This window comes from Chlorocebus sabaeus, chromosome 29 (assembly GCF_047675955.1).
Source record: "Chlorocebus sabaeus isolate Y175 chromosome 29, mChlSab1.0.hap1, whole genome shotgun sequence".
In the NCBI taxonomy this organism is placed as follows: Eukaryota; Metazoa; Chordata; class Mammalia; order Primates; family Cercopithecidae; genus Chlorocebus; species Chlorocebus sabaeus.
In genome coordinates, this window is record NC_132932.1 from 21,545,680 (window position 1) to 21,571,942 (window position 26,263).

Consider the following 26,263-nt stretch of genomic DNA (forward strand, 5'->3'; position numbering starts at 1 on the left):
GGACTCAAGCAATTCTCCCACCTCAGCCTCCAGAGTAGCTAGAACTACAGGCATATGCCATCACACCTGGCTAAGTATTTTGTGTTTTGGTAGAGACAGGGTCTTGCTGTGTTGCCAGGCTGGTTTTGAACTTTGGGCCTCAAGCAATTTTCCTACAGTGGCCTCCCAAAGCACTGGGATTCTAGACATGAGCAACCATACCTGGCCATAGACTGAGTCCTTAATATCTGAGAATTTATGAGGGAAGAGGGAAGAAGACAGGATGGCAAATTAAACCTACTAATATCACTTGTAGTAAAAAAGCTTACATAGAGCCAACTAGGTTCATTCTGCTCACACCACTTTTTTTTTTAAGAAATATATGACATTCCTTCTCATATCTTTACACAGTTCCAGATATAGATGTACACGCACACACACACACACACACACACACACACACACCCTCCATCATAATGTTTAGTAAGAGGGGTCAGCCCTTGTAGAATTGTACAGAGAATATTCAGTCATCTACCATGTATTTATTGATTTCCAACTCCTAGGCCTATACTGGGCCCTCTTCAGAGGGGAAGAGTTCACAGATTAGCAGGTGACATATGCATGAAATAAATAACTACCACACAGAATGGGGGTATAATGATGGAATCAGGTAAATTTGCTATGGGGGCCACTAACGTTTTTTGGGGTAGAGGAGAGAACTCAGGAAGTCTTTAAAGAAGAAAAGAAACTTGAATGAGGTCTTCAAGGATGAGAAGGAGTCCTTCAGCAGGGCAAGGAGAAAGGTGAGAATGTCTGGCACAGAAAAAAATACATAAAGGAGTTACAAAATAGCACATTTGTCAGTACAGTTAAGTTAGTGTTGGGCGGAGGGACCCAAGAGATGAACCTGGAGGGACAGATCTGGGACTCTTGCTGAGGGACGGGCCTCACTGATCCCACAAGTGTCGATTTCCATATATACTGTCATTTTTAATTGTATTTTTGTTAACTATATGTCACATGCACAAGGTATAAAATTCAAAAAGTACAAAAGATATATAGAGAATATTAAGTCTCCCCACTTCGCTATCCCCACTGCTCAGGTCCTCTTCCTGAAGGCAGTTGCCAAAGCAGGTTCTTTGGGCATCCTTTCAGAGCTGTTTTCTTTAACATTTGAAAATATGTGTGTGTGTCTGTGTATTTTCCACACAAAGGTTGCATATTATATTTTCTATCTTTTACCTTGCTTTTTTATTTGGATATTTGTTTTATTTATTTGGAATGTAGATATACCATAATTCATTGGATCAGTCCTGTATTGTTGGAATTTAGGTGATTTCTAGTCTATTGCTATCATAAACAATGCTGCAGTAAATATCCTTGTATATAAGTCTATCTGCACGTGAAAGTATACCTGTATGATAAATTCCTAGGAATGGAATTTTTGGGTTAAAGAGTATAAGTATTTTTAGTTTTAATAGATAATGCCAAATTGCCATCTGTAGAGGCTGTGCAATGCCTGTAACCCTGGCCAAGAGAGTACAGCAGTCCACCTTATCCACAAAAGATACTTTCCCAGATCCCCAGCAGATGCCTGACCCTGTGGATAGTACCAAACCCTACATATATTATGTTTTTTCCTATACATACACACCTATGATAAAGTTTAATTTATAAATTAGGCACCATAAGAGATTAACAACCATAATCATAAAATAGAACATCTATAGTAATATGCTGGCATCACTACTCTTGTGCTTTGGGGCCATTTATTAGGTAAAATAATGGTTACTTGCACTCAAGCCCTGAGATACCAGGACGGTTGATCTGGTAACAAGACAGCTACTTAATGGGTAACGGGCAGCCTAGTGTATACCTTGTGGTTATACTGGACAAGGGGTTGTTTCACATCCCAGGTGGGATGGCATGAGATTTTATCATGCTGCTCAGACCAGCGCAAATTTTACAATTTGTTTTTTCTTTTTACTTTGGTTAATCTTTAAAACTCTCCCATGGCAACAATCATGGATTACTATGTCATATAACACCTAAGTCTTAAATCTCCACAGGAAAACATACCACCATCGAGTGCCATGGCATCCTATAGAGAACTTCCATCTTTGGTCACAGCATTAAGAGCTCTTGGTTTCACAGCCTCTTTGAAATGACCTATAAAATTTATCAATTGTTTCTTTCTGGAATTTTTCATTTAATATTTTCAGACCAAGATTGGCCACAGTTAACTGAAACCATGGAAAGCAAAACCGTGAATAAGAAGGGGCTACTGTGTGATTTTGCTCTTTGAAGCTAGGGTTTTTTGACTTTATCCTGTCAGTGATGGTAAGCCATTGAAAGGTTTTTTAAGAGGGGAGTGTTACAGTCAGGTTTGTGTTTTGGAAAGGTCATTTGGGCTGCAGTGAGGAAAAGAGTTTAGCAGAGGCAAAGACTAAAGTCATGGATATCAATTAGAAGGCTTTACAGTAGTCCAGGCAAGACAGAATTGTTGGCAGCTCCGATTAGGCAGTTTGCAGTGGAGATGAAGGAAATGGATATTGAGATAAAGAAGAAGTAGGTTCAATAGAACTGAGGGATTGATCTGGCTGAGAGTAAGTTAGGAGTGAGGGTAGCTTTCATCAAGAAGTTCTATTTCCATGAGTCTTGTGAACAGCAACAGGCTTGTATGCACAGTCTGCACCTTCTTTGTAGATTTATAGATCTTATGTCTTTATTTAAACATTTTCTAATCCTAGAATATCAAAAGATAAAAAAGAGGCTGTAGTATATTACTAACTGCTGTTTGTTGGCACCAAGGCAGTTTTGTCTGTTAATATCTGGTTGTCAGAGAAGTTGGAAGAGCATCTTTATTAAGATTCTTCAGTCAGGCCGGGTGCAGTGGCTCATGCCTATAATTCCAGCACTTTTTGAGGCTGAGGCGGGTGGATCATTTGAGGCCAGGAGTTCAAGACCAGCCTGGCCAACATAGCGAAACCCCATCTCTACTAAAAAATACAAAAATTAGCTGGGTGTGGTGGCACACACCTGTAATCCCAGCTACTCACGAGGCTAAGGCAGGAGAATCGCTTGAACCCAAGAGATAAAGGTTCCAGTCAGCCAAGATCATGCCAGTGCACTCCAGCCTGGGTGACAGAGCAAGACTCCATCTCAAAAGAAAAAAAAAAAATAAGATTCTTCAGTCAGCCTGTAGTCCCAGCTATTTGGGAGGCTGAGGTGGGAGGATAACTTGAGCCCAATAGGTTGAGGCTATAATCCTGCCTGTGAATAGCCACTGCATGCCAGTCTGGGCAAGATGGCAAGAACCTGTCTCAGAAAAAAAAAAAATCCTTCAGTCAGACTTATTCCTGATATTTGCCAAACCAATTTTTCCCACATCCATACCATTCATTCAAAATTCTGAATTTAGGCGGGGTGCAGTAGCTCACACCTGTAATCCTAGCACTTTAAGAGGCTGAGGTGGGAGCGTTGCTTGAGGCCAGGAGTTTGAAACTACCCTGGCCAACATGGCAAGACCCCATCTCTAATTTTAAAATATAAAATAAATTTTAAAATTAAAAATTTAAAAAACAGAAAATTCCTAATTTAGTAAAGTAGCTTTAAATTCTACACTTAATTTACATACATTTTAATTATATATATTTAAAAGTCTTTCATTTTGTGATCTGATTGCTTTGATTTTGTGTGTGGTTCTGATATTTAAAAATATTTTTATGTTATAATTTCAGTTTTATATAATACCATTAATTATTTCATCTGTTCACTCAGTTTCTACTAATTTTTTATGATGAAAAATGATACAGTGTTTTCACTTTTTCTCTGCATTTTCTTCATTCATCTTCTTTTTTATGGGCCAGAGTTTCACTCTTGTTGCCCAAGCTGGAGTGCAATGGCGCAATCTTGGCTCACTGTAACCTCTGCTTCCTGGGTTCAAGCGATTCTCCTGCCTCAGCCTCAGAGTAGCTGGGATTACAGGTGCGTGCCACCATGCCTGGCTAATTTTTTGTATTTTTAGTAGAAATGGGGTTTTACTATGTTAGCCAGGGTGGTCTTAAACTCCTGACCTCAGGTGATCTGCCTGCCTTGGCCTCCCAAAGTGCTGAGATTACAGTTTTGAGACACTGTGCCCAGCCTTCACTCATTTTCTATCTCATATTAGCCTAAAGTTTGATTTCTAAGTGATTATCTTTATGTAGGTAAATATCCTCTATTTCTGTTACTTGGTTTTTCAGCTTTGAGTAATGTCTTTGGTGCCTGGCTCTTACAGGTGACACAGTCAAGGAAGTTACTTCACTTGGTTATTTTCTTCCCCTTTCCACTTTCATGCTGGCTCTGTTGTATCTGTATCGTCAGGGCATAGAACATTGACATTCTGATTTGCCATTCTGAACCCCACTTGATTTTAGTCTTGCTTCTACAGTTATATGTTAATATGCATCAATATATATGTTAATATAAGTGAAATATATTTAGTGCTTATCGTCAGCTCTTTTGCTGTTGTTTCCTCAATCATCTTTTGGTTGACTGCATTTGTTCCCTGGTGATTTCCTCAAGCAGGTCCTGTGGGAACAGTATTCCTTTAGTCTTTGTATGCTAAAACATAATGTTCTTGGCTTAGCAATTTTCCGGAGGTTTCTTCAGGAGTGTAGTTGCCAGTGTTTTCTGAGATCTGCCTCCTCCATTCCAACTCTTCTCCTTGTCTGCTCTGCTCAGCTCCCGTGTCTTCGGCCAGTTTCCACCCAGGCCTCCATGACCCTGCAGCTCTTGTTGCATGTGGACTTATGGGTTTATAACCTCGGGATGAGACCTTTGTCTACAGTAGCTGTGATTTTGCCAGCGTCTTGAGACCTGCTGAACAGCTCCACTCCCCGCGTGCTGAGCTGTGGCCCTGTTTATTTCCCCATATCACTTTGCTCCTCCTCAGCTTCCCAGTGTCTGCATCTGTTGGCTTTTGGAAGCCGTTATCCTTTTGTTTGTTTTTTGAGACTAGGTTTTATTTGCCTCCAGTTCACTAACAAAGGATTTTGCTTTGTTTATTTCATGTTTACTTTAGTGGTTTTGATGATATCTTGGAGGAAAAGAGGCAAATCACTGTTAAACGCCACCATGTTTGATGGGAAGTCCTTTAAAAGTGGGTGGCAGTATGATATAACAACAAAGAGCATGGGATTTGGAGCGAAATACACCCAGTTGCAAATCTGAACTCTGCCACTTACTGACTACCTGATGGTGGACAGATCGCATGCCTTCTTGTCATTGTTATCTCTAGAATGGGGCTGATTCTCCTAAGTATTCATACTGTATAAGGAGTAAGTGGGATAATATCATGTACAGGGGCCTAGCATAGTGCTTTGCAAATACATGTTCAAAAGGGTAACATTATAATGTTTCATTAATTTCCTGGCATAGATGCCATTCAGAATTACTTTAATCCTCTCTGCTTTGATGGCATCCATTATTACCACTCACTCAATGTTACTGGTGGAGGCCGGGACATTGAGGCCATTATTGGGACATCCTTTGGCACTGTCTCACTTCACCCATAATTCTATCCAAGGCAAGTAGTGCCACAGGAGAAGGACTGCTCTGGGAGCCCTGGGGAGAGGATATTCTCCTTCATATGGTAGGAGTGAGGGGTGGAATAAGCCATGAGCAACGTCTTTCAGGAAAGGCAGGATTTCTTCAGGAAGAGGTGGGAAGGGCAAGAGCTGGGTCTGGATGCTAGATATTCCCCAGTCCAGATACTGAGATCAGAGATTAGGGTGGGTGGGCATGGATGGGGTTTTGGGAATTTGTTCTTTGGCTCCCAACTTCCAGCAGACCTGAGAAACCAGGCAGCAAGATTCCCATCAGAGCAGTTGTGGATGAGGTCAGAGGAGGCTGGGATGCCAGATTGGAAAGAGATCTGAATGTCCATGTAGTTAAATCCTTACTTTTGTCCCCGTGTTCTCAGGTCCTGGAATGCCAGACAACCATGGCTCCTACTGTGTCGGCCAGCAGCAGCTCTGATGTAGCTTCCATTGGTTGTAGCACCTCTGGAAGTCAAGGTATCTTTGAACCCATGGATATGGAAACCCAGGAGGATGGGAGAACATCTGCTAACCAGAGAACTGGAAGCAAGAAGAATGTGCAGGCAGATGGGAAGATACAGGTGGATGGAAGGACCAGGGGAGACGGAACACAGATAGCCCAGAGGACACGGGCAGATAGGAAGACACAGGTGTATACTGGGACACAAGAAAGTAAGAGGCCACAGTCAGACAGGAGTGCACAGAAGGGCATGGTGACACAGGGAAGGGCAGAGACACAGCTAGAAACAACACAGGCAGGTGAGAAGGTACAGGAAGACAGGAAGGCCCAGGCAGATGAGGGCACACAGGAAGACAGAAGGATGCAGGAAGAGACGGGGATGCAGTCAGCAGGGAGTGCGCCCACAGCCACGGAAGGTCAGTCAAAACAGGAGGCAGTGACCAGCCTTGGCCCACCATCCAGAACCCCCGAACTCCCACCTACAGAGGGTCCTAGAGCTCCTCCGAGTACTGAATGTTTTACACAGATCCCAGAAGGGTCTTGTATCCCAGAAAAACCTGGTTTCCTGCCCAGATCTGAGGAGGCAGCAGTAACAGCCTCCAGGAACCATGAGCAAACTGTGCTGGGTCCCCTGTCAGGGAACCTCATGCTCCCAGCACAACTGCCCCATGAAGGGAGTGTGGAGCAGGTGGGAGGAGAGAGATGCCAAGGGCCACAGTCATCAGGGCCAGTCGAGGCCAAGCAGGAGGACAGCCCGTTCCAGTGCCCCGAGGAGGAGCAGCCAGGGGGAGTGCCGTGTGTGGATCAGGGTGGCTGTCCTCCAGCTGGCCTGAGCCAGGAGGTGCCCACAATGCCTTCTCTTCCTGGAACTGGGCTGACTGCTAGCCCAAAGGAGGGGCCGAGCAGTACCCTGACTTCTCAGCACAGGAGCACAGCTGCCTTCCTGCCCTCTGAGGATCAGGCCCTCATGAGTTCTGCCCCAACACTACACCTGGGGCCGGGGACCCCCACTCAGAGTCACCCACCAGAAACCATGGCCACCAGCAATGAGGGGGCCTGTGCCCAGGTATCAGATGTGGAGGGGCGGACCCCAGGTTCCCGGAGCTGTGACCCTGGCCTCATAGATTCCCTGAAGAACTACCTGCTTCTGCTGTTAAAGCTGTCCAGCACAGAGACGACTGGAGCAGGGGGAGAGTCCCAGGTCGGGGCAGCTACTGGAGGTCTGGCGCCCTCAGCCACCCTGACACCCACTGTGGAAGTGGCTGGGCTGAGTCCCCGGACATCGAGGCGTATCCTGGAGCGTGTGGAGAACAACCACCTGGTGCAGAGTGCACAGACCCTGCTACTGAGCCCCTGTACCTCCCGCCGCCTCACTGGCCTCCTGGACCGCGAGGTGCAGGCTGGCCGCCAGGCCCTTGCTGCTGCCCGAGGCTCCTGGGGTCCTGGTCCCAGCTCCCTCACTGTCCCTGCCATTGTGGTAGACGAGGAGGGCCCTGGGCTGGCCTCAGAAGGAGCCAGTGAGGGTGACGGAGAGGTTTCCCTTGAGGGGCCTGGCCTCCTGGGGGCCTCTCAGGAGAGCAGCATGGGTGATCAGCTGGGGGAGGCCGGTGGGCAGGCAGTCCCTGGGCAGGGACCCTCAACAGAGAGCATAGCCCAGGAACCCTCCCAAGAGGAGATGTTCCCCGGGGAGGCTCTGACAGGTCTCCCGGCAGCTACACCTGAGGAATTGGCTCTAGGGGCCCGGAGGAAGAGATTTCTCCCTAAGGTCAGAGCAGCAGGAGATGGGGAGGCAACCACACCTGAAGAAAGGGAGAGCCCCACGGTTTCCCCCCGGGGGCCCAGGAAAAGCCTGGTGCCTGGGTCCCCAGGGACTCCAGGGCGGGAGAGACGCTCCCCTACGCAGGGCAGAAAGGCGAGCATGCTGGAGGTGCCTCGGGCAGAGGAGGAGCTGGCGACAGGAGACCTCAGCCCCAGCCCCAAGGCTGGCGGTCTGAACACAGAGCTGGCCCTGGATGAAGGCAAGCAGGAGACACTGGCCAAGCCCAGGAAAGCCAAAGACCTGCTGAAAGGTGAGCAATGGGGAGGGAGGCGGGGGATGACTTCACAGGACAGGGCTGCCATGGAGCCACGGACAGCACACCGCTGCTGCTGCTAACAGCACCACCCGATGACAGATAGCATATCCCTCCTCAGGATTCACAAATTACCTTGGTAAAGGTACCCTTCTCTCACAGCCTTTGGAATCTGAAAGGCCTAGTTCTTGTTTTGGTTCTGCCACTCCATAGAGTGGAGGTAACAGTACCACCTTTGCAATGGTGTGAGGCTTAAATGGGATGGAATAGGTGAAGTGCTTAGCACACGGCCCAGCTTCAGTAGTGTTCTAGTTCTCCATCATCACCAATCCCCCTTTACAGAGTTGTCGCATGATTACAGAGTGGTGGGGACAGGATTCAAATGCAGGCTTCTAGAGTTAGGGACCTAGAATGCAAACTGAAGTTCCTGTCTCAACTGCTGTCTGGGTCCTCAGCTGGGAGCCCCTCCCAGCCTGGGGTCAAGGTGGAGTAGGGGCTTCTGTCTAGCTGAGATGTGTGCTTTGGGGGTCAGGGCAGAAGCCTGAGATATAGGCAGGAGGCACCTGGGGGCTGTGAGGTACCTTGGTAGGTCTGTGTGGAGACTTGAATCCTGTTTTCTCCCAGCCTTTTCCACCAAGGACACCCGGGAAAGCAAGGATATGGCCAGAGGAGAGGTGTTGTTCCCCTCTTGACTAGACCCTGCTCTCAGCCCCACAGGTCATCCGGAAGATTCGGGTGGAGCAGTTTCCTGATGCCTCTGGTAGCCTGAAACTCTGGTGCCAGTTTTTCAACATTCTTAGTGACTCAGTCTTGACATGGGCCAAGGATCAGTGCCCAGTGGGCGAGGTGGGCAGGAGGTAAGCCAATGATACCACCATCACCTGACCTGGCTCCCTGATTGCAGTAATACTGTTGGGCACTGTCCTAGCGCTTTGAGCCTATCGCCTCATTAATCCTCACAATAACCAGGGGAGGTCCTTTTATTTCCATAGTAGAGATGAGAAAATGGAGGCTCAGCATTCTTTAAACCACTTGTCCAAAGCCACACAGCTAGTAAGTGTCAGGACTGCAAACCAGATCTGTGGGCTTCAGTACCAGCTCTTGGCCCTGGAATTGCGCTGCTTCCCCAGAGTTCTCAGAGCTGGGGTTCTCAGCAGCCTCTAAGAGTGGGCTCCAAGGATGCTTAGGATCACAGTCTGCCCCCATGCCATGGCGATGGCCCTTATGAGTAGGGTCTCCAATCTGCAGCGCAGGGGATGAGGGGCCGGCGGCCTTGGCCATCGTGCAGGCCTCCCCCGTAGACTGCGGCGTGTATCGGTGCACCATCCACAACGAGCACGGCTCGGCCTCCACCGACTTCTGCCTCAGCCCTGAGGGTGAGTGTGCCCTGCGGCCCGGGGTCTCAGCCTGGCCTGGCTCCTGGGGGGTGGGCAGCTGTCATCTTTGAGAGAAGGCACTCTCTCGGCACAGCAGCCTGAAGGCGCTGCTTTCTTCTTTTTCTGTATCTAGTGTTGTCAGGATTCATCTCCAGAGAAGAAGGTGAAGGTATGGTGCCCCCTTGGGGAAGGTGGGGTGGTCCTACCCCTGCCATCTGCAGGGAGGACCCTCTTTAAGGGCTTGGAGTCTGATCCCAATCCACATACTGCTCCCCTTTGCCTCCTAGTTTAGGATATGGCTTGGGGAGATGATAGAGGAGGACTGCTGTATCAGAAGGTTGTGGGGGAAGAAGTGGCCAAGAGGGCCACTGCACCAGAGTTAGTTTACCCTTGTGCTCTTTGTCCATGTCAGAGTCTTTGATCCAGGGCAGAACCAGCCACCAGGGCATGTCTTGTCCTGCCAGCTCCTACCCAGGATTTCTCACAGTACTCTGTGGACCCCAGCATTAGATTCACACAGGGAACCTGTTAGAAATGCAGTTTCCTGGTCCCTGCTGCACTGCAGACATCTTTAATGACTTAGGAAGGACCTAGGAACATTGCATTTTCAGCAAACTCCCTGGTGATCATGAAATACCCGCAAAGTTTGACACACATTTGAAGGGCTCAAATAGGGATGGATATGTACTGCTCCTGCAAGAGACAGGCTAAGGCTTGGGACTGTGAAGGCAACCAGTGATGAAAAGATGTTTAGAGCTGTACTTGCTAACAAATGCATTAATTCCTTCATTCACTCACTCTTTTAATCACTCTTTTATCCAACTAGTGACTTTGTTTTGGGATGGAGTCTCACTGCCACCCAGGCTGGAGTGCAGTGGCATGATCTTGGCTCACTGCAACCTCTGCTTCCTGGGTTCAAGCAATTCTCGTGCCTCAGTCTCCCCAGTAGCTGGGATTACAGATGTGCACCACCACACTCAGCTCATTTTTGTATTTTTAGTAGAGACAGGTTTCACCATGTTTGCCAGTCTGGTCTCAAACTCCTGACCTCAAGGGATCCACCTGCGTTGGCCTCCCGAAGTGCCAATTAGTGACTTTTGTTTAGTAATCAAATAAAGTTTAATCAATATCAAATACAACTTCAACCTCAAAACTAAATAATTATTATTTAATATCATCAAACATCCAGTCAGATTTCCCCAAATGTCTCATATACGTTGGTTTATTTGAATCAGGAACCACTCATTGCTTTTGGCTGATGCAGCTCCCAAGTCTCTCTTAATATTTAACAGTTTCTTCTACTTTATTTGTTTTCTTCCTTTGCCATGTATTTGTTAAAGTCACTGGTATAGAATTTCTAACATTCTGGATTTTGTTGATTGTGTTCCCATTTAACATGCTCCCCCATGCACGTGCGTCTTCTAAATTGGGAATCAGATTTAGACGTTCGGTCAGATTCAGGTGTGATTTTTTTTTTTTTTTTTTTGCAAGAATAACTCACAGGTGCTGTGTATACCTTTTGCATCCTATCTGGAGGCACATAATGTCAGATTGTTTTCGTTTTAGTAATGTTAAGATTGGTCATTGGTTCATTCAGGTGGTATCTGTGTGATTCATCCCATTTTAAGGTTAAAAACAATCTGATACAAACTATTGTTATCTAGGGGTTTTAGCAGTTACTAATTATTGCCTAAATCTATTATTTCATTAGCAGTTGCAACATGGAGATAGTTTAATTTGATCTTTTCTTCTTCATTCATTAGCTGATTTTTTTCTGTAAAAAGGGGATGATTATTTGGTTATCTCAATACATAAGTTCCAACAGGAAATGAAGGATAAATATTTGCTCTTTTCCCTTTAGTTACTAGAATAATGAGTTGGTGCCCTACCGTTTTCCATAGGTGACCAGTGAGGTTATTGTTTGAGGGAGGAGATTGGATTTTTTTTTTTTTTTTTTTGGTCACCACTATGAATACATGGATTTTTAACATATGTGATATATTCAACATGTTGCAATAATTATTTTTGTTGCCAAGATTGTTTCCTTTTTGGCCCAAGGGAGCCCCTTCAGGTTGGCCCCTGTGTCCTTCTGCCAAGTCTCTAATAGCTTTTGCTAGCTCTCTTGCTTTCTGGTCTCACACGATATTTCAGGTCCTTGCTGTACACTTTCTACCTAGACCTGGAATCAACCATTTCTTTAGAAAGCTCTAGTTTCCCTTTAACGGGAAATTATATTTAACGGTCACAATTTGAGCACTCACCGCTGCTGGATTTGTCCTGCAAACTTTTTGTTTCAGTCAAACATGTTGGTTGAAATGGAGTCATGTATTCATCTAATCAAAACAATGAATTCTAAAACAAAGTAATTCTGGTATTCTGTATTGATTGCTATTGCCACAGAAAACCCCTGCCTTCCACAAACGCATCCTTTGTGGAAGGCAGGGGTTATGTGATGGATACCACACGGGTACCACTAGATGGCAGGGGTTGAATCAAGTAGAGTTTCTGCCCCAAGGAGCTCATAGTCTGGTAGGGACTCAATGTGCCCAAAGAGCAGGCGTGAACAGAAAGTGAGCCCAGCAGGTTGGCAGGGTGGGAGGCTCTTCTGGCCTTTTCCTTCCCTGCGAGCCCCACATTGGTCAGACAGGAGCTCCTGGTGTCCCACATTTCTCCTGTTCCCCTTCAGTTGGAGAAGAGATTGAGATGACCCCTATGGTATTTGCTAAGGGTCTGGCTGACTCTGGCTGCTGGGGGGACAAGCTCTTTGGGCGACTGGTAAGCGAGGAGCTCCGAGGGGGTGGATATGGGTGTGTCCTTCGGAAGGCCTCCCAGGCCAAGGTCATCTACGGACTGGAACCCATCTTCGAGTCGGGCCGCACGTGCATCATCAAGGTGTCCAGCCTGCTTGTGTTTGGGCCCAGCAGTGAGACTTCTCTCGTGGGCAGAAACTACGACGTCACCATCCAGGTACTATGTCCCATCTTCACGCCCCATCCCTTTACTCACTCACCCCCTACCCTTTCCCAGCCCAGGTCCTGTTGGGATGCCCAGTATCAAGGCAGAAGGCATCTCAATCTCAACCTTATGAGGCTCCTAGGATGGACCTTGTGGAAGGCCTGAGATGCAGCCCAGAATTCAGATGCTTGGCCTCAGAGAGCTTGAGAGCTTCAAAACAACTTGGGCCATAGTTTTCAAACTCTGTATTTGCAGCAGAAACTTTCCCCCTGCTCCATACATAATCTCTCATGGAAGCCTTGTTTATATGTGGGATGAAAGGGGGGTGCTGTGGGTGGGGTGGACCGTCTTCCTGGTTCTCCACAGAGTGGTCTCTGGGGCACTGTCACATACCATTAGAACTCCTGAAAATAGTTTGGAAATCACTTTGAAAATCTCAGTTTGAAAAGAAGTCGAAAGCCACTTGTTATACAAAAGAGGAAAATGAGGTGCAGAGTGGGGAGCAGGGAGGAGTAAGCCCTTCCTCCCCCAGGGCTGGGATCCTCCTCTTGGTTCCCTAACAGAATAGGGGTAGACACAGTGGAGGACTGGGGAATTTCTTTGCTGACCATATTTGGTTCCCTCATCCACAGGGGTGCAAGATCCAGAACATGAGTAGGGAGTACTGCAAAATCTTCGCAGCAGAAGCCCGGGCCGCACCTGGCTTTGGGGAGGTGCCTGAGTAAGTACGCAGTGAGGAGGACGTGCAGTGTGTAGCACTGTTGCCTTGGGCTTCTGCAAAGACAGTGATTTCATAGCCTCCCAGGGGCAACCTGGGTTATGCCCATATGCATATAGGCTCATAGCCCCGTGCTCAGCTCAGTGGCCTCACAAAAAGCTAGAAATAGAGACCTCATTTACTTCCCACTTGAGAAAAGCCCCTGCTCTGGACTTGAGTCTCCTCCTGCCCACCCCAGTTCCTCATTCTTTAGCGCAGATGTTGCTGATTGCAGAGTTTGGGCACAGCAGTTTCTGGGACTCCATGAAGGTAATGGGGTGGGCTAAGCTAGACAGACTGGTCAGGACCCTTCTGTGGTAGGCAGGCGGAGTCAGTGTGGATTTTTGTAGGAGTCAGCTATAAATGGCAATTGTTTCCATTTTGAGACTTGAACTCCAACCTTTGCGTACCTGGGGTCCCACTGGCAGAGAACCACAATCTGGTTGAATCCTCTCTAAAGGTGCTCCTTCTGTTTGACATATACGTGCCTCAGTCCCTCACCCAAGCCACACGATCTGCCTATGCCCATAGCAGGGTTTTGTTCTAATCCCACTAACCAGGAGAATGGACAGGACTCTGAAGCCAAAAATACCATTTCCTTTCCTGAACTCAGGGTGGAGTTGCTTTCCTTTGCTGTCATTTGGGCTCAGAGTTGAGAATTCCATTCTTGGAAGGGCCCTTCTTTTAGGTCCAAGAATACAGAATTGGATGGGAGGGAGGAGCTCTCTGGGCCACACTTCCTGCTTACTGCAAGGTGAAACTATGTTTAGGATCATCCCACTGTATCTGATCTACCGGCCTGCAAACAATATCCCATATGCTACCCTGGAGGAAGACCTGGGCAAGCCCCTGGAGTCTTACTGTTCCCGGGAATGGGGCTGTGCTGGGGCTGTGACAGCATCTAGCAGCTCTGAGGCCATGCAGAAATGCCAGACCTTCCAGCACTGGCTGTATCAGTGGACAAATGGCAGCTTCCTTGTCACAGATTTGGCAGGTATGAAGGTGTAAGGGTGCGCGGGTGTGCATGTGCATGGATGTGAAAGCATGCAGAGGAGGCAGAGCCACAGTGCTTGACTAATCGCTTACAAAGCACCTTTGTCTTTATTCTTTTTTGCTTTTCACAATAATCTTGTAAAGTAGATTGGACAGGGACCATTTTGCATGCAACCCTAATACATACCTCATGTAGCCTAGTCCATCACTGCAGTTGCATTTAAAGGAGCACAGTCCAGGCTCAATTAAAATTAAAAAGGAATTTATTTCAAAGATCATTACATGGGGTCTAATTCAAAACCCACAACCACCCTTTTCAAAACCTCCCTTCTTCCCTTCCCTGCAGCTTTGTAGACTTTCTCACTCTCCAAACTTCCCAAACTCTCCCTTCCATTTTAGCACAGTAGCTTTACTGTCTCTCCTCCTCCTCCGTCTTTGTTAGCTTTTTGTTATGTAAAGCAACTTAGTCTCACTTCTTTTTAGTTTTACTCCTATGCCCCTCATTACCCAGAACTCCCCAACAAAGGAAGGCCAGCAGGCATGAACCCTCCTTCCTTCTTCAACCAGCTCTCTCCAGGCCTACTGTCTTTAAGCAGAACTGGACAGGAGAGAGGAACAGAGAAAATGCTTAAGGGAAGGAAAGGTTGCTGGGATTATCATGCATTATTAAATCTTGTCTCTGTGGTAAATAAGTGAGAAAACTAAAGACCAGAGATATAAAACTGACTCAAATGTGTGTTTCACTGGGATTAAATTGTACAATAATTATTATATATATAACTCCGTATACTGGGGGGAGGGAGGGCTAGGTAACATTAGGCCATTATCAGTCAACCTATTTGTTAACTTACATATTCATGCTTCCATCCTTTTTCCATGCAACCACTACTAAATATTGAAAAAATAAAAAGTTGAATTAGGAATAGTCATTGTCCTCAAGAAGCTGTGATGAGTAGACCAGTTTCTACTATAAGATGATAACGTGGTATAGTAGAAAGGCTTTAGAGTCAGCTGGGCGTGGGGGCTCACGCCTGTAATCCCAGCACTTTGGGAGGCCAAGGAGGGTGGATCACTTGAGGCCAGGAGTTCGAGACCAGCCTGGCCAACACAGCAAAACCCCATCTCTACTAAAAATCCGGGCGTGGTGGGGCATGTCTGTAATTCCAGCTACTTGGGAGGGTGAAGCTTGAGAATTGTTTGAAGCCGGGAGGCAGAGGTTGCAGTGAGCCAAGATTGCACCACTGCACTCCAGCCTGGGCGACAGAGCGAGACGCCATCTCAAAAAAATAATAAAGAAAAAAATAAATTTGATTTAAGTCAAAGCCCCATTCCCTTCTAGCTGAGTCTGTTTTACAAAGAAGAAAACTGAAGTTCACTTTGGTTAGGTCATTCAATCTCTCTGAGCTTCAGTTTCCTTTCCCTCTTTAGGAATAATGTCTCTCCTACTTAGCATTCAGATTTTTTATGAGGATTAAATGAGACGGTATTTGTGGAAACCTGCAAACTAAAATTCTGTGCAAGTGAGAGAGATCATCATTATTACACAAAATGGAATGCTATGAATGCCAAAAGAGAAATGACAAAGAAATTAATATTTATCACATTACTCCTATGTTTCAGACACTAAGTTAGAGTCCTACACATATTATGATATTCTCAATACCCTGTAAGATGGTCATTACTATCCTCACCTTTATACTTGAAGATTAGAGATATGAAGTGACTTGTCGAGTTCCCACAGCTCAAAAGTGATAGAGCTGAAATGTAAATCTGGGTCTGTCTGACTCTAAAGGCCACAATTGTTATTGTCTATCATATGATGGTACTCAGCCCTGCTAGTGAAAGGCAAGTTCCTAGCAAAATGCTCTGGACAGATTGAAAATGGGGGAAAGAACATCCTAAACCTAATGTGTGAATGCTAAGATACCTGGGTGGCCTGACCACAGTGAAAACGTTTTTCTCTATCATCATTTTGCCTGACTCCAAGGCTGTCTTAACCTGGAAGACCATCTTAGCTTCTTGTTTGCTTGCTGCCTTTGTAAGTAGTGCAGAAACCAATCTTCTGTAGTGTTGCATTTCTGCTGGTCTACCCCTGATTTATCCTCTCATTCCCATCTGTCTCTTTTGTCTGGACAAACTACGGATCTGTTCAGAGGAAGAAGGTTTTAGCTCAAAGCCAGAGGCCAGTCCAGGTTGTGACCTGGTCTAATCCAGTAGAGGCAGGATTGCATAGCTGGAAGAGTTTTGGCTCTAGGAATCCGAAAAAGCTGAACCCTTATTTTAAGTCAAATGGCCATTGCCCATAGCCAGAGCTCAATTATTGAATGACTGAGTATGACTTTGTTCAAGTCATTTAACTCTGAGCTTATCCTCCTCACTTGTAAAAATACGAATAGTATTCCTAGTAATAATCCAGAGACCTGCACTCTGTGAGACAGGCTGGTGGTGATGACCCATGAGAAGATGCTTGAAGACACACCTGCACTGACACCCAGGAAGTTGATGCCAGCTTGGGCTGGTTCTAAGCCCCCATGTCTCCAGTAGGAAGAGACGTGGTTCTAAGCCCCCCACTATCTCTTCCTGCAGGAGACGTGGGGGCTTAGAACCAGCCCAGGCTGGCATCAACTCCCAACTTTCTCTCTTTTCAGGGGTTGACTGGAAGATGACTGATGTGCAGATTGCTACCAAACTTCGAGGGTGAGTGGTTCTTGGGGACAGAATGCCCTCTGGGGGTCTTCTCTGGGTGTAAAATGTCCTAAGTCCTTCTGGTTCTCCATCCCTGAGGTGCTGGACCTGGGGCCAAGTGGTCCCAGACACACCCATGGCCATGTGGTAACATCCTAGAGGCTACTGGTCCCCACCCCTTATCTCTGGCCTGGTGTGGCAGCTATTACTGATGCCACACATGGGGTCCCCTGCAATTCACAGCTCGCACATACTCCTCCCTTCTCACTTGAGGATGGTTGCCAAGGTGCCGATGAGTAAGGGCCCTGTGATTAGAGTGTGGACCTCGAGTCTGCTCCAATTTATGTTAAGAAGCTAAGCCATCCTTATGCCAGTTAAAGTCCTGCATGATGGATTCCATGTGTCAGGGTGTAATAAGACCACAGTTTTAAAACTGAGGCCTTGGGCTAGGCATAGTGGCTCACGCCTATAACCCTAGCACTTTGGGAGGCTGAAGAGGGAGAATTTCTTGAGCCCAGGAGTTTGAGACCAGCCTGGGCCAAGTAGAGAGACTCTGTCTCTATTTTTTAAAAAAAGAAAAATTGAGGTTTTGGCTGCTGCCACCTGAGGCAGCACCCAAGGGAGACTCCCCATCACCCTATAGATTCACATAGGGTAGAATGTATCCTGAGCACGACATCCTGACGATGGCCACCCCAGAGTCAGCCCCCCAAGGAACTGTGTCTCTGGTTGGGACCCCCACGCAGCTCTTCCTGTCTGGTTGCAGATACCAGGGCCTCAAGGAAAGCTGCTTCCCTGCCCTGCTGGACCGGTTCGCCTCCTCCCACCAGTGCAACGCCTACTGTGAGCTGCTGGGGCTAACACCCCTCAAGGGCCCTGAGGTGACCCACCCCCAAGCCAAAGCCAAAGGCTCTAAGAGTCCATCTGCTGGCAGGAAAGGCTCCCAACTGAGTCCTCAGCCCCAGAAGAAAGGCCTCCCTAGTCCTCAGGGCACCCGGAAGAGTGCTGCAAGTTCCAAGGCTGCCCCTCAGGCCTCAGAGCCAGTTGCCGCTCAGTTGTTGGGACAGCCTCCCACCCAAGAGGAGGGCTCCAAGGCCCAGGGCATGCGGTAGCCTCAAGAGGAGGCTGGGGGCCTCCACCCAGCAGCAGACCAACCAGGAAGCAGCTTGAACCGGAAGGAGACTTTCCAAAAATGGAACTAACTGGAGAAGGTACACGAAGGAGGCACCACTTGGGGACCTCTCTGAGCAGGCTCTCGTGAATCAGCTCCTCATCAGATGGCTTTGGTGCATGGCACATAGCCCACTGGCCTCTTCTGATGCCACTGTCACCCAAGGTTCCCAGGCCTCAAGCAGGCCCCACCTCCGAGTGCCTGGCAGCCTAGGCCCTCCTTGAAGTTTACACTTTGCCACTGCTGGAGGCTCCCCTGAGTCCTCTGCATGAGTTCTGCACCCCAAGCCCTTGCCCCAGCCCAGTCAGGCAGCAGATGTTATAATCTGAGTGAGGACATGCAGGCCAGCATTTACTCCCCTGCCTTTGCCTGGCCCTGATCTCGCCTGTCCTCAGGGCTCCAGACTTCCTCTGCTAGTCTGGCCTGGTGACTCTCAGGGTATCTTCTCCTTCCAGCTACTTTGGCTCACTGATCTCAGCTTACCCTGCAACTAACCTGTCCTTGAGCCCAGATGGGGCTCAGGGCCCTTCCAGAGCCTGTCATGTCCTTGTGCAGTGGCCTTTGATGATGTGTGTTCATGCTCTTCCCCCTTCACTCACTCACCTGCTTCCCATGCTCCCTTGCACCCCCTGGCCACATCCCTGTCTTGGGGCCCAGCTGCAGCCTGCTGCCTGCCCTTCATGACTCTGTGCATGGCCCTTTGCTCCCACTCCCTGCCTACCAATACCCAGGTGAGGAACAGAACCTCTGGCATCTCACCCCACTTCAGTACTCTCTTCCCCAACTTCTCTTGGGCTCTTTGCTCATGAGGTGAGAGCTGGCATGAGGGCTGTGTCAGCAGCTGTAGCCAGAGAGAGGTGTTGACTCTGAGAGACCTTGCACTCCACACTGAAAGGAAGTGGGGTCACAGTGAATTTCACATCCCCTCTCAACCAGGAGTGGAGGGCTAGGTCCCTTCCCCATGGGGAGTACACTTGGGTGTTGTAGGAGGGATGCAGTCTATCCATGCACTTGGGTGGAGGAGAGTCTCTGTGCCTGGGAATTAGGACTCCTGCCCCAACCATAGCTCTTGATTCTGGGGTCCCAGCTCTGGACCTCATGTATGGGCTCCCAAGGACCCAGCAGCCTGGGTCCTTCCAGAGCATCCCTCCCAGAGGCCTGGGATGGGGTAGGTCTGCAGCTAGCCTGCTCCCCTTGGAATGCAATAAAGGCAGCATTGTGTGCCCTGCTTGCCCTCATCTGGTGTGGTTGGAGGTCCACGGAGTCAGGGTCCCCCTCTCCCAGGCAGGCTCTCTGAGGGCATTCTGTAGTCCCAGGCCCACTGGAAAAATGAATCTATATTTTGGTTCCTGGACCGAAGTTCAGTCGCAGTCTTCCGTGGCCACAGAAAGACAGCCTGTGCTTCTTGCACAATTGAGCTGCTGCTGTGTGCCCCTTAGCAGGGTGTCTGGGGACTTATGCCTTTGGAATGGCTCTTCATTCAGAAGAGGAACACAAAGGAAGCCATCCAGGAAGAAAGCGCAGAGCTGGCGGCTCTGAAAACGCCCTGTGTCTCTGGCTACAGCAAGACCAGCCCAGGAGCCCACCAGCACCTGCCTCTCAGCTACTTGCTGACCATTTCCTGCTTCTCAAGCTGCAGAGAAGCTTTTCATTCCCACCCCCACCTGGAGCCTCCCCTTGCCTTACATTTCCCCTCTATGGTAACATCTCTGACTTCTCTACCTCCTCTGTGCTCAGGTCACTCCACATCTTCTGCCTGAGTGTGTCCCCACCTCTCCCAGCCTGTATATCCAGATTACTTTGGTGAACTGAGAGCTGGGGTACTGTTCATTCATTTATTCATTCACCCACTCATTCAGCAGACATATACTGAGCGCTACTTTATGCCAGACCCTGAGCTAGCAGATGTTTGGAGGCAAAGATGTGTGAGGCCATCTCAGGAGAGACTACCTGTTAGGATTCTTGAGTTTTGACCAACAGAAATGAACTTGGACCAACTTAAGCAAGGAAAAAGGGTTCATGGGAAAGATACTCGGATAGCTCACAGAACCAAAAGAATAGCTGAACAATTGGCCTTGGGAAGGGTGGGAGCTGGGGCAGCTCCAAGGCTTGCCTCCCAGGAGCTGCTATGGTTGGCATAGCTTGCCATCGGTTCTAGTGGGTTCTCTTCCACTCAAGATTCAAATTCCAAGTGAAGGAATCTGGCCTAAAGCTCAGGGCTTCATAGAGCGGGAGGGAGGCAGTTTTCCAAAGGATGCGGACTCTTACCAGAAGAATGGTGGAGTGCGGAAGGGTAGAAAGGGTTTGGTAGGCAAACCCTGAAGATGCTCCTAACACACATGCTGTTCTTCCCATCTCATGTATGATGACTCTCCCATATATAATCAAAACCACATTTCCCTCTGCTTAGGGAATTCAAGATCATATCTAACCTCGAATTCCAGGGGTAATGACACGGCTCCTATTCGCCAAAGTCCATTGTCAATAGGGATAATCTCCCTCTTTCAGTGTTACCACAATTCCATTTTGAAATTCTACAACCTGTAGATTAACCATATTCAACCAAAATTATATAATCCAGCAAGAAAGGAAGAATGGGTAAAGTCTACAGTCCATTTCTAGAACTGGTCATGAGAACTCATGTTTATGATGATGGACTTTTAATCTGGTGGAGTGACCCAAACCTTCAGTTCTGAAGCTCCTTAGTGGTCCTACCTGTGTGACAGGCATTTACTATTGGACATGGCAGTCCCAGGATGAACTCCAGGAATCCCCCCATGTCCATCTCTACTCCTGCCCCCTTTTACGTAACAGCAATCATATTTTCCCTTGAAAGGGTTAATCATTCTAGATACTCCCATGACCTCTTTATAATGAGCCTGAAATGGCCCGGTGGCTGCCTCAGCTTCCAATTCAGTTGAATTGCTACTACGTCTTTGAGGATGTGCTCCTTGCTGGGGGACTAAACTCTCCACACCAGCCCGGTCCCAAACCTCAGGTGTAAGAAAAACATTGAGATCTAGCAATAGCAGGGCCGTCTCTACACTGCGTCCTATCCCTGAAGGAGAAACAGCGCCAGGTATGGTTGCCGGCTCCAAGCGCATGCTGCCTCCTGCAGTCCTGACCCAGCCTCTCGGGGTGTTGTTTCTAGTGCCATAGTTGAATTTTCAACAAACCATTTCACCACACTCTCAAGCCAGCTGCTGCTCGTTTGTGGGTTCCTGAGAGGATGAGTGAATGCCTACCCATCAACCCATTACTCGTCTTTTAGCTGTAAAGGGAATTCTGTGGTTGGGTGCAGTATGTGAGGAGGTCACATGATGTTTATGGCATTTGATAATTCCGTGGATATTGATGGCAGGAGAGGCGTGATGGGTTAGAAAAGCAAATTCAAATCCAGAACGAGGGCCCAAAAGGGCCAAGACAAATTACTGCCCCTCTCAGAGCCACAAATGTAGAAAGGGGGAAGCTCAGCAGTATGGCGGGAGGAAGCACTGTGGAGAGTGAGTGAGCTACCCACACATGACCTGCTGGTGCCTTCAGAGCCCTAGCCTGGAGTGACAGTGTCCCATTGATAACAGAGTACACTGGCTATGCCAGACTTTACGGCTAGGTGGTCAGATAACCATTTCACGAGGGGCAGCATGGCCAACGAGTGTGCCAGGGCCAAGTGTTTAGGTTCCCCCAGAGCCCAGTGGTGAGCCAGAGGGGCATTTTGCACAAGGATAATGGTTACTTGTCGGCCAGAGCATCGCTTGACTCCAAATCCTGGGTTCTCCTATCATATTTTCTTGTCAGGACTTACTGCAAGCTATACATGGCTCCCTGGTATGCCGCCGATGGACAGATACCTCACGTACCATTGACCTGCCAGGTCACATGGCCTGATGGCAGAGCTGGCTGCACGAAAGACTTTCCCAGCTGGAATGCCTTCGCCTGCTCTAGGCCCACCCCAAAGCTGGCAGCATTCTAGGTCAGTTGGTAAATGGGTTAGAACAAGATGCCCCAAAGTGACATATCTTGCTTGGAATTAGGCCTTAGTGGTGAGGGATTCAACCTACAGTCATTTGTCCTACATTATGAAGGAAACATTCTGGCCTCAAACAGATCCCTCAACCCCTAGAACTTTATAGAAGGGGCAGACCTTGGCATTTTCACATGATTTACCTCCCACTCGGATTCACATATGTTTGACCAAGGCACTAGGCAGCTGCCGATTTCCCATCCCTCCTGTAGTCCCAGATGAATGGATACAGATCCCTTTGGGGAAGGCTGCAAGGAAAGTTCACAACATGCATCTAAGCGTTGTTAAGTTTTTCCTTCAAAAAGACATTTGACTTCCTCTCCATTTAAGGTCTGGAAATCAAGTGGGAGATATTGACTTTGGCACTTGAGACAGACCTGTTGACCCAGAAATCTTTAGTTAAGGTCATTACTAGGCCATATCCTAGGGGCATCTGGCCTTTTTCATTCCTGGGACCCACAGCTCAAGGTCTGATTTCCATGTCCTGCCCATTACGATGAGCGCCCTATTTTGTTCCTTCTGTCTATCTCAGCTGCTGAGATCAGGGAGCCTACATTCCCAGCAGCTCTTCCAAGCAGCCTCCCAGGCCTAGAGAGGAAAATCAGCGGAGCCTTGTGAATTTATTTGTCATAAATTCACAAGAAGGGAGCTCATCTTCTGGGTCCTGCCAGAGGGCACTGAGGGGGTTGACGGGCTGGGTGCATGCCAGGGACCCAATCAAGCATTTTTATCTTCTGAAATCTTTGAATTCCTGCCTTTCTTGGATGTTTGGTCTTTTGATTTAATTTAGCATGGGCCAACATTTGGTCCAGATTAAAATAGTAAGAACTGTATCTGGCAATTTGAGCTTTTACATAGAATGTAGAATCTCTGGTGAGTGAATATATCAATAAAGACAACCTGAACCAAAATTATGTCTTGGTCATACAGCCTTTAAAAGGTCCACCACAGCCTGGGCAACATAGGGAGACTCCGTCTCTACAAACAAAACAAAACAAATTAACCAGGTGTTGGGGTTCATGCCTATGGTCTTAGCTATTTAGGGAGCTGAGGTGGGAGGACTTTTTGGGCCAGGAGATCGAGGCTGCAGTGAGCTGAGATCACACTACTGCACTCCAGCCTGGGCAACACAGCGAGACCCTGTCTCAAAAAACAAAAAAAAGTCCACCAATGTACCCTATATTTTTTGACAGTGTATTTGCCAGTTCATGCAGTTTCTTCAGAATATCACTCTTTTCTTTCCTGATCTGATTAAGACTCTCAACCCCTGGGATATGCTAAGTGTGGGTTCTGGTTACTGGTATAACTTGTGGTGTGGGGCAGGAGGGAAACTGTTTGCTTTCTTTTATTATTATTATTATTGCACTTTAAGTTCTAGGGCACATGTGCATAACGTGCAGATTTGTTACGTAGGTTATACATATGCCATGGTGGTTTGCTGCACCCATCAACCCGTCATTCATATTAGGTATTTCTCCTAATGCCCTCCCTCCCCCAGCCCCCCGCCCCCTGAGAGGCCTCAGTGTGTGATGTTCCCTGCCCTGTGTCCATGTGTTCTCATTGTTCAACTATCTCTTATGAGTGGGAACATGCGGTGTTTGGTTTCTGTCCTTGTGATATTTTGCTGAGAGTGATGGGGAAAGTGTTTGCTTTGTTCTGCAAGAGAGAGGTACACCTTTTCTAGTAGTGGAGTTTGGAAGGAAATATTTCTGGAGGGCTGTCCTGTTTATGTCCTTTGAATACTCCCAGATATCATTCATCCAATTGACAGGATGCCACCCTTTTTTGAAACCGAATGAGGTTATGAATTCAATTGGTGGTGAATCTAGCAATTTTGCAGAATCAGACTCTGGGTTTGTTTTTAAACAAACTCTATGGCTCCAAGCCATAAGGGAATTTCTACCCAGTAATAGAAAGGTCCTGAGTTTCATTCCATGCCTTGAGGTGGGAGGATTTTAATGATCATCCTCTAGCTTCATTTTGCGCGTGTGTGACAGGGTGTCACCCAGGCTGGAGTGCAGTGGCGCACTCTTGGGCTCACTGCAACCTCTGCCTCTGGGTTCGAGTGATTCTCATGCCTCGGCCTCTGAGTAGCTGGGACTACAGGCATCCACCACCATACCCTGCTAAATTTTTTTTTGTATTTTTAGTAGAGTCAGGGCTTCACCATGTTGGCCAGGCTGGTCTCAAACTCCTGGCCTCAAGTGATCTGTTTGCCTTGGCCTCCCAAAGTCCTGGGATTACAGGCGTGAGCCACTGTGCCCAGCCCATCGTCTAGCTTTAAAAAGTATCCAGTGATGTACAAAGGCTACTACTTTCCCATCCCTGAATAGGAACAGGAGTTTCAATGCTCTTCACCCTATCTTACCTCCATAACCAATTCCAAAACCCCTGTTATTTCCTGGGAAAAAGAGAGAGTCCATGTCCTTTAACATCTTCCCTGTGAATGTCACCATCAGTTACAGTTCTCTGACTGCCAGCAATAAACTGGCTCTAACTTAAGTAAGAATAAAAGGATGCCAGGGTAACCCACTGGTCTGAAAGAAGAATTGAATGACAAGCCTAGGGGACAATGGTAACCAGGGTAGCTCTGAGGACTTTGGCCTGAGGAACTTGCTGACCATCACCCTAAGTGCACCCTTCTCATGACTCAATCCCAACTGCCTTTTGTTACTGTGTGTCTCCACTCAAGAAAGAGAATTGGATTGGCCTGGCTTGAGTCACATGTGTCCCTGAGGCCTGGGGCGGCAGGGGTACTGTGGGAAAGAGGGGTGATTTCTGCCCATCCCCCACCAACCAAAGAAACAAAAAAACAAAAAACTGGAGGGGGTAGTAATGTTACCAGAAAAACTGTTAGTACAGAATATGAAGTAGGAGAGTCCTAGCTCATTCCAACCCCAGAGAGCAGCCACTGGAAATGTGAAAGATGCTCTCAACACAAGGGTTATCACCATGGACAGGCCTTCAGGCTGGGGCCCAAGAGGCCTTGATGAGTGGCACTAAATTGGGAAATTTACCCCAGGGCAGGGTCTGGGTTTTAGTTTTGTAACTTGATACCCCTGAGTTGATCACTGAGGGAGGCTGAGGGAGGCTATCTCATTCTGGTTAAATTTACAGTAAAATGGAACTTACACATGAAAAACTCACCTTGCTAATTTTCAGTGAGAGGATCACTTGAGCCCAGGAGTTTGAGACCCTGTCTCTATTTTAAAAATCAAATTTGGCTGGGCACGGTGGCTCACGCCTATAATCCCAGCACTTTGGGAGGCTGAAGTGAGTGGATCACCTGAGGTCAGGAGTTTGAGACCAGCCTGGCCAACATGGCGAAACACCGTCTCTACTAAAAATACAAAAATTAGCCGGGCGAGGTGGCAGGCACCTGTAGTCCCAGCTACTTGGGGGGCTGAGGCAGGAGAATCGCTTGAACCCGGGAGGCAGAAGTTGCAGTGAGCCAAGATTGTGCCACTGCACTCCAGCTTGGGCAACAGAGCGAGACTCTGTCTCCAAAATAAATAAATAAAATTTTTTTTAAATGAGAAATTTAATCATTCAATAGACTGGACACTATGTTTACCTGATAGTCAATTATCCTCTTCTTCTGAAGGGAATGGTTCAAGAAAACGCAAATTCTCAGATTTGGTGAGCTTAGGACAAGTCAGACAAGCCTCAGTTCAAATCCTGCTTTGCTGGCTGTGTCAGCTTGAGCTTATTGCCTAACCTCTCTGAACTAAGGTACCTCTTTTTTTTTTTTTTTTTAACAATCTTTTTTCTAATATTTATAAACTGCCTATTATATTTGCTGTGTTCATGAGAGTGAACTTATGGAGCTTACAGTCCAGTGGGGGAGACAAGCATTTAAAAACACAGCAAAAATGTGTAATGGCAAATATGTAAGCATGAAGTCTTATGAAGCAGAATAGGAGATAATGCCAGCCGGGGACGGGACCTAATTTAGATGGGCTTAGGAGCCTCTCTGAGGCTTGACAATTTTTTTTCTTTTGAGATGGAGTTTCGCTCTTATTGCCCAGGCTGGAGTGCAGTTGTGCGATCTCAGCTCACTGCAACCTCCACCTTCTGGATTCAAGTGATCCTCCTGCCTCAGCCTCTCAAGTAACTGGGATTACAGGCATGGGCCACCATGCCCGGCTAATTTTGTATTTTTAGTAGAGACGCGGTCTCACCATGTTGGCCAGGCTGGTCTCGAACTCC

At 47.6% G+C, this 26,263-nt stretch overlaps 1 protein-coding gene and 1 non-coding gene across 3 annotated transcripts in view; one reads left to right on the plus strand and one right to left on the minus strand.

Moving 5' to 3' along the window:
- The window catches only part of ALPK3 (alpha kinase 3), a 60,949-nt gene extending 37,984 nt beyond the window's left edge, over window positions 1-22,965 (plus strand). For both annotated transcript variants that reach the window (XM_007990263.3, XM_037987768.2), the window contains 9 exons: window positions 5,945-8,090; window positions 8,803-8,950; window positions 9,342-9,469; window positions 9,603-9,638; window positions 12,156-12,436; window positions 13,057-13,145; window positions 13,952-14,175; window positions 16,823-16,871; window positions 17,626-22,965. In XM_007990263.3, coding sequence (XP_007988454.3) covers window positions 5,945-8,090; window positions 8,803-8,950; window positions 9,342-9,469; window positions 9,603-9,638; window positions 12,156-12,436; window positions 13,057-13,145; window positions 13,952-14,175; window positions 16,823-16,871; window positions 17,626-17,971 — 3,447 coding nt within the window. In that variant the 3' untranslated portion in view covers window positions 17,972-22,965. The remainder of the gene's footprint in view (window positions 1-5,944; window positions 8,091-8,802; window positions 8,951-9,341; window positions 9,470-9,602; window positions 9,639-12,155; window positions 12,437-13,056; window positions 13,146-13,951; window positions 14,176-16,822; window positions 16,872-17,625) is intronic.
- On the minus strand, window positions 2,033-2,150 carry LOC119620372 (small nucleolar RNA SNORA25). Its single transcript, XR_005236905.1, has one exon. It is a non-coding gene; the product is annotated as a small nucleolar RNA SNORA25 (small nucleolar RNA).
- Window positions 22,966-26,263: the final 3,298 nt, after the last annotated feature.